The sequence below is a fragment of the Pyrus communis genome, chromosome 5 (genome assembly GCF_041283825.1).
Source record: "Pyrus communis isolate YQ-2024b chromosome 5, ASM4128382v1, whole genome shotgun sequence".
Classification (NCBI taxonomy): domain Eukaryota; kingdom Viridiplantae; phylum Streptophyta; class Magnoliopsida; order Rosales; family Rosaceae; genus Pyrus; species Pyrus communis.
Genome location: NC_142569.1, coordinates 5,353,730 through 5,368,523, shown reverse-complemented (window position 1 = coordinate 5,368,523; position 14,794 = coordinate 5,353,730). Strand labels below are relative to the sequence as shown.

Here is a 14,794-nt window from a genome sequence, read left to right as displayed (position 1 = left end):
TCAAAATATGTGGTAAGTCCATGATAATGGAGACTAATTCGATTCAAACTGATTTGATCCTCCATGACACTTTCCAATATTTCTTCATAAATGACTTATTTTTTATTTGTTATTACATCTTTCTTGATTTTATTTGGTAGATGTTACGTGTGACTATTACATGAACATACGCACACCTTCAGGCCATTATATAATGATGGATGGAGTGGTATATATGTAACATCCTACATCGTCTAAGGGAATAGATTCTATAAGCCTTATATGTATATTCACATCTCTACCTAGCACGAGGCCTTTTGAGAGCTCACTGGCTTTGGAGTTCATCGGAATTTCAGAAGTTAAGTGAGAAAGGAGCGAGAGTATTCCCATGATGGGTGACTCACTGGGAAGTTCTTGTGTGAGCTCCCAGAAATAAAACCTTAAGGGCGTGGTCGGGGCCCAAAACAGACAATATCGTGCTACGGTGGAGTCGAGCCTGGGATGTGGTGGGGGCCCAGGCGGGGATGTGACAATTTGGTATCAGAGCCTAACCCTGACCGCGTGTGTGCCGACGAGGACGTCGGGCTCCTCAAGGGGGGTGGATTGTAACATCCCACATCGCCCAAGGGAGTGGATCATGTAAGCCTTATATGTATATTCCCATCTTTACCTAGCACAAGGCCTTTTGAGAGCTCACTGGCTTCGGAGTTCATTGGAACTTCGAAGTCAAGCGAGAAAGGGACGAGAGCATTCCCATGATGGGTGACCCACTGGGAAGTTCTCAGAAACAAAACCGTGAGGGCGTAGTCGGAGCCCAAAGCGGACAATATCGTGCTACGGTGGAGTTCAGCCCAGGATATGGTGAGGGCTCGGGCGGGGATGTGACAATATCATTAAAACAAGTCATTTTCTTTGCATCTTTAACATGTTACATATACGTTATTTTGTCATGTATGTACTAGTGTTCACGCATCTATCACGCGTCTTTCCTTACATGACACGCATATATATTGCATACGACAGATTAGTTAAGTTTTTTTTATATGCAGAGTATTATTGACACAATGTTCGTTAGGCCTCAAAAACAAAATAAACACTTGCATTTGCTTATGAGTTATGAGTCAAGCTGTGTAAATTCTAAGGAACACAACTTGATGCATTAAGTGTAATAATATAATTAGTTAGAACTTTAAAGAAAAAATTTCAACCTTATTACATGTGTACAAGACTATGTTCTTGGCACCTAAATGATGTCCACAATTCCCTGTGAGTGGCCAATTTTTCCTTCATTCTTTACGATTAAAAAAAAAAAAAAAAAAAAAAAAACTTTCACAACCCTATAATTTGGGCCTATTGTTGAATTTACCTCTCGAGTTCCGGGTTAAACCGCCCAAGTAGCAAGGAACCCATATAACCAAGTAATGCAAGCGTTACTCTACTTTTGTCCAATTTCTCTCTCCCTTCACGCTTCCCATGCAACTCCCACTCCCCACAGTTTCCTTCTCACTCATGCATACATGCATCCATATGTTACATACATAACAACATCCATGCATGCATACATACATGCATCCCATGCATGGCTCTTATCATGGCCATACAAAAACATGCCATATTCAATTTACCTTTTATTCCAATATTATTAAAGCTATTAAGTATTTTTCATCGGAACTGCTGTGCTTATGACCATAATGTACCTCGGAAGCTCTTACTTCATGCTTCTCCAAAATGTAAAATCACTTTTAATTTTTCTGTCTCAAGATGTTAGTAGTGTTAAAACTCTTCTAAATGCTCATTTCAATCTATTAAACATTGTTAGAATCACTTTTGTGGTTGAGCGATACTTTAAAAGCTGGTTTGGTATTACTGTGTTTTGAAAAAAAAAAACTGCTTCGCTATGCTATGAAAATAAACTTATTTTTTGTTATTTCACGTTTTTAATTTATTTATACCTTATTTTTATAAAAACACCTCAGTTACTCAGTACTTCTAAGAACACCCCAACTAAACCCTTGTTACCTACCGTTGATTAAGTAGATTCTGAGATGAACAAGTTTTAAGATTAGACACTTGAAATCAAATCAAAACATTAAACATTAACTAGATCTGTAAAAACGTCCTCTCTCTCTCTCTCTCTCATCAGTGGTTGCTTTGGGTTTCCCTCCTCACTCTCACGGCCTGCAGGCTCATATCATATCATATCAGCAGTCAGCTCAGCAGCAGCAGCGCTGCCTTCCTCATTTATTTATACTTTTCCCTTTTTTTCTTTCCTTTTCGAAATTGTTCACATCACCAGTTACAGAGAATAAGAGAGAGAGAAAGGAATTATTGTATTTTTTTAATCAAGAAATACAAAATTAAAACAATTGGAAAAATAAATTTAGAAAAAAAGAGAGAGAGAGAGAGAGAGAAAAGGACAGAGTCGTAGACAGTTCACAGCTGCCGTTTGATTTGGCATTGTGGTGTTTGTTTTCTTGTGGCTTGCTTGCTTTGCTTTCTCTGTCGCAACATATAAACCCACAAACAAAGAAACACGCACATTCTCTCTCTTCCCCTTATCTATCCCTTTCTGCTATTTCTATTTCTGTGGGTTCTTCTTTTTTCCTTTTTATTTTTTGAAAACCAAAAAACATAAATTCTCTCTCTCTCTCTCTCTCTCTCTCTCTCTCTCTCTCTTAAGAGAAAACTCTCGAGAATGGAGCCCCAAACCACAAGCAGGGCCACCCTTTAACCACTGTTGAGCAAGCTAGGAGCTTTTTCTAACTTGAGTTTTTCAGTTTTTGAGTTCTTGAGAGAGAAAAACCAAAAGAGTTTTAGAGAGAGAGTGTGTGAGGACCGATAGAGTGAGGGAGGAGAGAGAGAGGGAGAGGCATCTGATGAAGGAGAGAGGAGGCTCTCTTGGCGGAGAGAGCCTGCCCAGCTGCACTAACACCACCACCACTACCAAAGAAGAAGAAGACGAAGAACAACGCCTAACCCAAAACCAATCATCTTTCTAAACCCACCAAACCAAACATTAATTTCCCACCATTTTTTCTTCCCCCTCTGCCAAAACACTGAGCTCAAAGCCCACATCTTTTCTGGGTTTCCTCAGTTTTCACCTGTTTCTTGAGATTTCCCACTTTTCGATTTGTGGTCTTTTCTGTTTTTCTTCACAAATCTTCCCCGTTTTTAGCCTTTGGATTTGTTGTGGTGTGTCCGTACATGGCGCTGCTAATGCATCGAGACTCGCCTGGAAGCAGCAGCGGCGGGAGGCAGCAGATGGATTCGAGCAAGTACGTTCGGTACACGCCGGAGCAGGTGGAGGCGTTGGAGAGAGTCTACTCAGAGTGCCCAAAGCCCAGCTCTCTGAAAAGGCAGCAGCTCATCAGAGAGTGCCCCATTCTCTCCAACATTGAGCCTAAACAGATCAAAGTCTGGTTCCAGAACCGCAGGTAGTATTAACCATTTTATTTTTAAATTTTTTAAGAGCTGGGAAAATGGTAATTTGATTCTCTGGCCTCCTCTGTCATCTATTTTCCGCCATTTTTTCTCCTGATTTTGTCATAATTTTTGTTGGAGAGATGGATCTCAAATTTAGTTCACATCTTTTCTGGAAAGTGATGGACTTTTATCAATTTGAATTGTTTGTGTAAAGGTATAGTTTTGAAGAGAAAATGTGGGTTCTTTTTATCATTTCAAAAATGCTCTAACCGTTTTCTGTCTTTGGAAAAAGCCGAGTTCTTTATTTACAAGTACGAGAACAAAGCTTTATCTTCCTCCGTTCTGTATAAATTCTAAAACGCCTTCGTTTTTGCGCTAAAGAATCCAAAATAATCCATGTGTATATATATACGTACATATTGTTTCTCTGGTCTGCAAGGCTGCAATCTCAAGCTTCTGTCTTTTATTTTTTTTTTTTTTGTAAAAAATTATTCGTATAATGCAGTTTATTTCACGTGGAATTTTTTTTCTCTCTCTCTCTCTCTTGTTTATTTTTAGATAAATGAGAATTTATCTGAACAACGATCTTCCTCCGAAAAGGAGGTCTGTGCTTCCTTTAATTTGCGATTTAATGGAAGAAAACGACAACGGTTGTTAGAAAGTGAAACTTTCACTTGGATTTTTGCATATTTAATCTTTTGCAGAAAAGTAAATGTAAAATTTATAACCTGCTTTTGCGTCCTTTGGACTTTTAATGAACGATAATGACATCTCAATCCATTTTCTTTTATTTTAGAGTTGTTTTTATGGAGTTTTTAACTAAACTCTTCGTACTATTTATTTTTAATTAAAAACTAAAGATTTACATTTTTTTATGTTACTATTCACTGTATTTTTATTTGTTATTTTTCATTAAAACAAAAGTTTTTTGGATTTTTTTTTAAGTTTCTTTTATTATTTATTATGTTCTTTCTTTTCCAATGATTCTTTTGACCCAAGTGGCACCTTTTTGGCTTAATTAATGCCGTTTCTTGAGTTTGGAATTTTCTTCCTTTTCCCATGATTTTTATTCGATGTTTTATTGCGTAAATGACTTCCCTTGAATTAATTTCCGCTTACCAAACGTAGCCTTTTACTTTATCACGCAAGTGACGATAATAAATCGGTTAGTTTCAGCATTCAGAATTTCCGATCTTTTTTTTTTACGCACATTAGTATTCGAGTTGTTTCCGAATAAGATTTTACGACCATCAACTGATAGATTAATCTCTAAAACTTGCATTTTGCGTGTTGTTCTTATTTGTGTAGATGCCGAGAGAAGCAGCGGAAGGAATCTTCTCGGCTCCAGACAGTGAACAGAAAGCTATCTGCAATGAACAAGCTGTTAATGGAAGAAAATGACCGCTTACAGAAGCAAGTTTCTCATTTGGTTTATGAGAACGGATTTATGAAGCAGCAACTGCATACCGTAATTCTCACTAAGTGCCTCTTCTGTTCTACAAAATGTTGCATGTTTTCGAACGAAATGTACTTTACAAAACGTACAAGGTTTCTGCGATCATACATATTCTAAACTGTTTTGATTATTCTATGTAGGCATCGGGAACGACCACAGACAATAGCTGCGAGTCTGTGGTCATGAGTGGTCAGCACCAACAACAGCAAAACCCAACTCCCCAGCACCCCAAAAGGGATGCTAACAACCCAGCTGGGTGAGTCGTTAGTGTCCGTGGAACAACTGATTGAAGCTGTTTAGTTTATGATTAAGTAAGCGAGCTTACAGTATTATTTTTCTTTTTGTTTCAGTCTTCTTGCAATAGCAGAAGAGACCCTGGCAGAGTTCCTTTCTAAGGCTACCGGAACTGCTGTCGACTGGGTCCAGATGATTGGGATGAAGGTAGCTTCTTTTCTTTTAAAGCAATGAGCAAGCATGAGTCTATATTTTACAGTCTACTACTTTATATCTGCTGGACCACTTCGAAATGTAACTTTCCCTGCAATATTTTGTAGCCTGGTCCGGATTCTATTGGCATCGTCGCTGTCTCCCGCAACTGCAGTGGAGTAGCAGCACGAGCTTGCGGTCTTGTGAGCCTAGAGCCCACAAAGGTATGAATTTTCAGATGGCGCTTGAAAAATTTGTGTTTGTGCATTTTTCTCTCCCCGGTGTAAAATGTTCACTTCCATTATAGGTCGCCGAAATCCTCAAAGATCGTAAGTCTTGGTTTCGCGATTGCCGATGCCTTGAGGTGTTAAGTTTAATCCCTGCGGGGAATGGTGGAACAATTGAGCTCGTATACATGCAGGTATGCTGTTTTAATCAATTGGTGCTCTATCACTATGCGTCCAGGCATCAAATACTGTGGCGATAATGTTGTTTTGTATTCTAAGTCTTTAAATTTTCTTTTGAACCAGACTTATGCACCCACAACATTGGCTGCGGCACGTGACTTTTGGACGCTAAGATATACTACAAGTTTGGAAGACGGCAGTCTTGTGGTAATTCAATTAGTGATTCCTTTTCTTATCCTGAGATTTGACTTACTATCTCTGGTTGTTCTTGGTGGAAAAATTATTGTAGTTGTCTCACCATCTCAAAATTACATTTACAGGTATGCGAGAGGTCGTTGACTTCTTCTACTGGTGGCCCAACAGGGCCAACATCGGCGAGTTTTGTCAGAGCTGAGATGCTTCCGAGTGGCTATCTTATCCGACCTTGTGAGGGTGGTGGCTCCATTATCAACATTGTTGATCATGTTGATTTAGATGTGAGAGTATATCATTACTATATCTATCTCAAATCTTTAGTTATTTGATTTCCTTATTAAGTGCCTTTTATGTCTTAGGCCTGGAGCGTTCCCGAAGTTCTCAGGTCACTTTATGAATCCTGCAAAATCCTTGCTCAAAAGACGACCATTTCTGTAAGAACTTTTGTGCAAATGTCACTATACGTAGTAGTTTATTCTTCCTATCCATTCACAACTTATCTTTGTTATTTTATTTTGTAGGCCTTGCGACACATACGACAGATAGCTCAAGAGTCTAGTGGAGAAATTCAGCATGGTGGAGGTCGCCAACCTGCTGTGCTGAGGACATTTTGTCAGAGGCTGTGCAGGTATGCCCTCCGAAATCTTGAGTACCAAAAGGGTGGTTGCAATTTGAAGTGCATATGGAACTTTGGCCGCTGTAGTAACATATTTCTTGATTTACTAAGAATATTTGGAATTGGATTTCAGTGGGTTTAACGATGCTGTTAATGGGTTTGCTGATGACGGTTGGACACTAATGGGTAGTGATGGTGTGGAAGATGTTACCATTGCGATTAACTCATCTCCAAACAAAGTGCTTGGTTCGCAGTATAACACATCTATTTTCTCACCCTTTGGAGGAGGGGTGTTGTGTGCCAAGGCATCAATGCTGCTGCAGGTGAGTCCCTAGCAACTTAACGCAATTGTGGCTCAGTTCTTCCACAGTTTTGTATATTTGCCCCCTCCCTTTTCAGTAATCTGGTTTCTATCGTTGGCTGATAACTTTCATTTGGTTGATCAGAGTGTTCCTCCTGCTTTGCTTGTTCGTTTTCTGAGGGAGCACCGCTCAGAGTGGGCTGACTATGGGGTTGATGCATACTCTGCGGCATGTCTCAAAGCTAGTCCATATGCAGTTCCTCTTGCAAGAGGTGGTGGCTTTCCTACCACCCAGAATATTTTACCGCTTGCACAAACTGTGGAGCATGAGGAGGTATTAACTTTATCATCCTCTCTAAATTCATTTCAGTGACTGCATTTTCCATGTGTTAAACTCAATGCTGTAACTGCGTATCCACTGTGTTTAAAGTCAATTTTGTTGTAATTCGTGCCATTCACTCTTATGTAGTTTTTAGAGGTAGTTCGGCTAGAGGGTCCTGCATTCTCTCCTGAAGATGTAGCTTTGGCACAGGATATGTACTTATTACAGGTTAGTGTACTGATTCTGCATATCGATCGAATTCATCATGTGTTTGCTGATGCTGTCAAATTAACACAAGTTTCCTATAATATACTGTTACAGTTGTGCAGTGGAGTTGATGAGAATGCAGTTGGTGCCTGTGCTCAGCTTGTCTTCGCACCTATCGATGAATCATTTGCTGATGATGCTCCTTTGTTGCCCTCTGGTTTTCATGTCATACCTTTGGATCCCAAGGCAGTTAAGTGACGTCACTAATCTTACTTACATCGCAGTATTTCTTGTATCCGTCTGTTTTGATTATATCTGATTTCTTTTACTTGTTTCTTTACTGCAGGATGGACCTACTGCATCTCGCACATTAGATTTGGCCTCTACCCTTGAAATAGGAACCAGTGGTGCTCGCGCCGTTAATGACCCTGATGGGAATGGTTACAACCTTAGGTCAGTGCTAACCATAGCCTTCCAATTTACCTTTGAGAACCACTTGCGAGACAATGTGGCTGCTATGGCTCGCCAGTACGTGCGTAGTGTTGTAAGCTCTGTTCAGAGGGTAGCTATGGCTATTGCCCCTTCCAGGCTCAGCTCGCAAATAGGACCAAAGCCCCTTCCTGGATCTCCCGAAGCTCATACTTTGGCACGATGGATTTTCAGAAGCTACAGGTGTCACTTATATTTCATCTCTTTACTTTAGTGTTCTATTTGCATAAAGCTGAACACATACGGTATTTCAGGATCCACACTGGGGGAGAGCTATTTCGTGTCGATATCTCATCTGGTGATGCTGTTTTGAAACAACTTTGGCGCCATTCGGATGCCATCATGTGCTGCTCTGTGAAAACAAATGTAATTCCTTCTGTTTTAATTTCCTTCTCTCTTAGACTGTAGCCTAGTAACTACATGCTGAGTTCCCTATTCAACCTGTTTGTTGGAAATTCAATTGCAGGCATCTCCAGTGTTCACCTTTGCAAACCAGGCTGGCCTTGACATGCTCGAAACTACCCTTGTTGCCCTCCAAGATATCACGCTTGACAAGATTCTAGACGAAGCTGGACGGAAACTTCTCTGCTCGGAGTTCTCCAAAATCACGCAGCAGGTAATAGTTCCCCAAACCGGGCTCTTATTGTTTTTCTATCTTGAATTGTTTGTTCATACAACTTTCTAACGCGCTCAATTCTTCCGAATTTTTAGGGCTTTGCATATCTGCCAGCCGGAATATGTGCATCCAGCATGGGTAGGCCGGTGTCCTACGAGCAAGCTGTTGCATGGAAAGTTGTTAACGATGACGATTCCAATCACTGCCTGGCATTGATGTTCATGAACTGGTCCTTCGTGTGATTGTGACGATAGATCTCAACAAACACTTAAGTTATCTGTTAAAGTTATGTAGTTCCTTCTTATAAGTGTACTTTTAGACCTCTGGAAGCATGTATGTTTATATTTTGGATCAATATGGATATGGTTATGCAGTCTACTTCAACGTATCACCATGGTTTGGGAATGCCGTATCTCATAAAAGCATGCGATCCTTGTAAAATTTTGGTCACGCTTGGTGTGAGTGTGATAGTTGCTCAAGGCAGTCAACGCTACCGAGCTTCTCCTAAAGTCATTGCCCTAGTTTTGTAATTGGCCCTTGTGTTCTAGGATTGTTTCGACATTTACGTTTCTCTTTTTAATATTCACACAACGGAATGGATTATTCTAACTAATATGAATAATATAACAATTAACTCAGCCAAATTGAAAATCTCATCAACCATTTAAGCATTTCAATCTTAGAAAAGCACGCACTAATTTAGTAGCATGTAAATTGCCAAAAGTGTCTGAAACCTAGAAGATGAAAGTCCTGGTGCCCTTTTGCTGTCATGCACTGCAGTAAATTTCCAGTGAGATTAATTCACTCCCAGTCTCTTTTAAAATTGCAACAAAATACAACAGTTCACCAAAAGTGGAGGGTAAGATTAAATTATGGAATTTACCCAAGGGATCATGTAAAAATATTCCACAGTAATCAATAACAGTGTGCTTTACAAATTGGTCCACTGACATGTTTTTATTTTAATTTTAACCCCAGAGAGGCTCTGCATTTTGCAGTGGTCTGTAAATACACGTGGAGAAAATAATTGAATTAAGGCAATTGAATGCAAAAGACAAGAGGGAGAAGAAGATGAAAATCCTACCCTATTTGCCAAAACTGTAGGAGACCTGCTCAATCCGTGAAATCTTCAGAGTAATAAAGATAATGTGAGGCAAACCAACTCTCTCTCTTCTCTCTCTCTCTCTCTTTCTCTCTCTCTCTCTCTCTGTGAAAGTAAGCTCAAACAAGACAAACATCTAACCATGGTACAAAAGTTGGATCATAACTTAGCTACTATTAGTTTAAACAGAATAAAACCCTACATGATGAAGATCATCTTTTTCCTATTTTTTTTTCTTTTAGTAAAAATAAGAATGTTTTGAATCTTTGTTGTCACGGATGAGGTTATTATACTCCGGAGTATTGTAAATTTTTTTCATTTGATCACAATTCGTTTATAACATTTATTTAGGCATTTAACCTACAAAGACGACAAAACTAATTGAACCGTGCCATTCATTATCTAGAGAAATTCCAATATTCAATTGCACAACTTGACCAACCAATTGCCGATCAGCTAATCTTACAAAGGGTTGATCGTATGTATTGAGAATTGTACGGATGAAACGATACCTAAATACAATGAAGCATATTCCTTTGTGAGGTTGCCTGGCATTGATGTTCATGAACTGGTCCTTCGTGTGATTGTGACGATAGATCTCAACAAACACTTAAATTATCTGTTATGTAGTTCCTTCTTATAAGTGTACTTTTAGACCTCTGGAAGGCAGTATGTATGTTTATATTTTGGATCGATATGGATATGGTTATGCAGTCTACTTCAACGTGTCACAATGGTTTGTGAATGCTGAATCTATCGCAAAAGCATGCGATCCCTGTAACATTTTGGTCATGCTCGGTGTGAGTGTGATAGTTGCTCTAGTCAGTCAACACTACTACAGAGTTTCTCCCAACGTCATTGCCCTAGTTTTGGAACTTGGCACTTGTGTTCTAGGATCTTTTTGACATTTACGCTTCTTTTTTTAACGTTCACACAACGGAATAGATTATTCTAACTAATATGAATAATATAACGATTAACTTGGCCAAATTAAAAATCACATCGACCATTTTAGCATTTCAAACTTAGAAAAGCACACACTAATTTCTTAGCATGTACATTGCCAACAATGTCTGAAACCTTGGAGATGGAAGTCCTGGTGCCCTTTTTTTATCTTGCACTGCAGTAAATTTCCAGCGAGATTTATTCACTCCCAGTCTCTTTTAAAATAGGAAAATTAATGAAAATAGCTTGAAAACTTTGAGTTTTAACAATAAGAACAAAGTAAAAAGTAAAGTAAATAGTATCATGATTGATTTTTTAATGTTAAAATGTAATTTTTCGTTAAAGTGAACAGTACCAAGAGCTTTTCGTTAAAGTTCCTTTTTAAAATTGCAACAAAATACAACAGTTCGAAAGTGGAGGGTAAGATTGAATTATGGAATTTAGCCAAGGGATCATGTAAAAATATCCCATAGAAGTCAATAACAGTGTGCTTTACAATTGGTCCACTGACATGTTTTATTTTAATTTTAACCCCAGAGAGTCTCTGCATTTTGCAGCGGTCTGTAAATACAAGTGGAAAAAATAATTGAATTAAGGCAATTGAATGCAAAAGACAAGAGGGAGAAGAAGATGAAGATCCTACCCTATTTGCCAAAACTGCAGGAGACCTGCTCAATCTGTGGAATCTTCAGAATAATAAAGATATGGTTAGGCAAACCAATTCTCTCTCTCTCTCTCTCTGAAAATTAAGCTCAAACAAGACAAACATCTAACGATGGTGTACAAAAGTTAGATCATAACTTAGCTACTATTAGCTTAAACGGATCAAAACCCTACATGATGACATCTTTTTTCTTTTCTTTTTTTTTCATTTGATCACAATTCGTTTATAACATCTATTTAGGCATTTAACCTATCAGGACGACAAAACTAATTGAACCGTGCCATTCATTATCTAGAGAAATTTCAATGTTCAATTGGACAGCCTGACCAACTAATTATTAATCAGCTAATCTTACAAAGGGTTGATCGTATGTATTGAAAGTTGTACCTAAGCCGAACGAAACGATACCTAAATAAAATGAAGCATATTCCTTTGTGAGATTGCTTGAATATCTACATGGTCATACTGTCATACCTAAGTTTTCGTATTTTATCTATCTTTGTTTGATTTTTATGACTAATTTTTTAGAGTTCAAGTTTATATCATCCTGATCCGACATGTGTCCACCCCTAATTAACAATTATTAAATACACATAAACGTGAAATCATGCTTTTAATTTGGATTTGGGACTCCTCATCTGTGAGATTAAACGTTTCATGGTATATATTTGAAATGGTTGCAGTACACGTCACCTGATGGATTCTGTGTAATTAGTGTGATGCTGTGGAGTATCCGAGTATGTCATGCTGCCGTACCACGTTGCACGGTGTGAAGTCATTGGTCCCAGTCCTCTCTCATTCTCTTTGTTGCACTTGCAACAGTTTGACGTTAATTTTGTGTCAACATTATAAGATACTGTGTAGAAAATATAAGGCAGTTGAGAGTTTATAAAGAGTTCTACTTTCAAAAAAAGTTTCCTAATATTTTAACTTTGTATACACACCAACCGGACCGTGATGAATTGTATACGTAGTTTATTTTATATTTCCATGCACATTGAGATTGTGATGAGAGTGCAACTAGCAGAGTTTGTAATGAAATATTGAAACATGTAATTGAATTAAAGAGAATAATTAGTAATCTTTCCATTGAATTGTTGTCCGATTGTTGATTTTAACTATTGACTGAAGATTTTGTTAACTTTTTGGGTGAAACTGAAAGAAAAGAAACTAAAATGGAGAAAAAAACGTGAATAGCTTCTTGTATATCTGTTCAATGTTATCTTAGTGCGAAACCAAAATACCGGTCATATGAATTTTTTTTTTTTTTTTTTTTTTTTTGCAGGGAAAAGGTGAAATAATAATGCAAACTCACGACGGTAACCTAATCACGAGCAAGGGTGGATCCATTAAGGTATCATGGGTGGTTCTGATAACCCATAGGAAGGGAATAACAAATGTGAAAGTCTAGATGGGAATAATAAATATGAAGGTTTATTAAGAATCATTTAACTTGTTTGTACTAATAAAGTGTTCAATGAAATGTCTGCTTGATATATATTGATAATACTTGGCGCAATATGCTTGACGGCTGAAATGACGTTTTGGTGTATTTTCTTTCGTCGTGATCCAAGCTGAATTTTCAAATCACAACATGAGGTAAAGAATGAATCTAAACTTTCTCATGGTGTTGAAAATACGCATAATTAAAAGCAAAAATAGGTTTTCTCCTTCTTACAAACATGACTTAGATTCTAACATCACAAACATTCTTTTTTACAAAACTAAAATCCTAAAGTTATGTTTTACTTACTTGAAGTCCCCTAGAAACCAAGTTACACAACCCCCACAAATGGGAATTGCAAGAATCGTTATTTCTGTTGGGGGTTTTGAATCTTTGAGATAAGTGGGCCAAAAGGAATCTCACTTTGCACAATGGCCACACCACACAAGTTTACAAATAGTAAGGGAGAGGGATCGATGGAGGGGGAATAAAATCATATCCGGATTTTTTTTTGTGACGATCCCGAGAATTACTTTATTGTATCTGTTTATTTGTTATCATGCAAATAAAAATTATTTTAAAATTTTTATTTAAAATTAAGCATAAATCGTTTATAATGAAAATTAACTGAATAATAAACGATCATAAAAAAAATGATCTCTGGAATTCTCGCAGAGGATTCTCATCCGAGGGAGGGATGACCTCACACTTGCCATTCAACACCAGCCACGTCCCAATCACAATCAGTATACTTCTGAAACGAAGCCAGAACCATTTCTCCCCAATTAAAAGACGTGCCCAAAAGCCAACCCCATGCCCTCCTGCCCCCCCTCAGCTTTTCTGCTCTGCCTTGTCTGCTATAGTGTATATGCTTGTGCTAAAGTGTTATGGTGCTGATGGACCACCTACTCTTTAGTGTGTGGCCTAATGATGAACCCTAAAATTAATCTGGTAATTATAATCAATTACGTGCTTGGTTTGGTTTGGTTTGGTTAGGTTTGGTGGCTAATTACATACCACACTTTGATTTGATTTGACAATTGACATAAAAACGTACACTAGTCCTGATTTTGTCTCTTTTTGATTGGAAATTTGGATTCAAGTCATGTCCATCAACATCTTATCGTTCTGTGTTTTATATTACAAGACTGCCCAACAGCTTCCCAACAAAAAAAGTGTAAATTAAATATTAACGTGTTTGTTGAAGATTAAAAAAAAATATATATGTTTATTTTTTATAAGTGAGATGTTATAAGATTTATAAGTTTGTCTAAAAAAATTAATTTAACTAGCATTACTAGACTTTAAATTGACTATGCACACTCATACATAACCAAAACATATCCCACAAAAAAAATATAACAATCAAAGCTAATATACATAAGACGTCAATCTTGTTATATGAGTTTTATTTTGACAAGTTGCATGTAGTGAACATATAATTTATTATGTATTTTTCTTTACTTGATTAGGAGGGGTGTTATAATGTGTTATTCTACTAATTATTTCTCATGTTACCTAAACATGCTTCTAATTTCTAATAATATAACATGAATTATCAGTTTGTTTTCTTTTAGATATATAAGATTTTTTTTCTACTAGTACAAGTTGATTACTACGTACGTTTTTTATAATACACTATATACGTTCTTTTCATCCTAATTTTACTTGGCAATTCATCCGAAGTACATATAATAACATGATGCATGCCGCATGCCATGCAATGCATGCATGGTCCTAATAACGGCATCGTTTCCAGCATGCAGATACAGACATCATCAAGTTCAAACATGGACATTACATGCCTGTTCATGAGCATAAAACAGTTACATGGTTTGAGGAGGGCCCTCGTCTGCTCTTCTACCCTGAGGCTGAGATGTCCTCTTTTGGCTTTTCAGCATTTGAAATTCGAGGTGTTTTTAAAGCTGAGCACGAAAGGCGTAGGCACTGTGAAAATTTCGAGTCTCGTGCTCTATATTTTTTGCGTATTTATTAACAAATTAACCGATGACAGGTAAATTAAACTAATGGGGTTTATTTATGGGAAAATGATATGAATCTCTCTATCTTTTGGTGCAGAGTAAATTAAAGCGGTTGTTCCCGCATGGAGACACCCACCCTACCTCTCCACTTTTGCCAATACTGCTTTAATCTCATGCTTCTATTTTTTTATGATGTTCATTTTTCATTTTTTTATATCTA

The 14,794-nt window shown here is 37.6% G+C and overlaps 1 protein-coding gene across 1 annotated transcript; it reads left to right on the top strand.

Annotated features, from left to right (window-relative positions):
• Positions 1-2,420: 2,420 nt before the first annotated feature.
• LOC137725945 (homeobox-leucine zipper protein HOX32) lies at positions 2,421-8,825 on the top strand. The gene is made up of 18 exons (XM_068464790.2): positions 2,421-3,413; positions 4,711-4,870; positions 4,999-5,114; positions 5,209-5,299; positions 5,413-5,508; positions 5,592-5,705; positions 5,815-5,898; positions 6,012-6,167; positions 6,246-6,320; positions 6,408-6,514; positions 6,636-6,825; positions 6,949-7,137; positions 7,273-7,353; positions 7,447-7,581; positions 7,679-8,004; positions 8,076-8,187; positions 8,288-8,437; positions 8,533-8,825. The coding sequence occupies exons 1-18, from the start codon at positions 3,184-3,186 to the stop codon at positions 8,677-8,679; spliced, it is 2,559 nt and encodes an 852-aa protein (XP_068320891.2). The 5' UTR covers positions 2,421-3,183; the 3' UTR covers positions 8,680-8,825.
• The last annotated feature ends 5,969 nt before the right edge of the window (positions 8,826-14,794 follow it).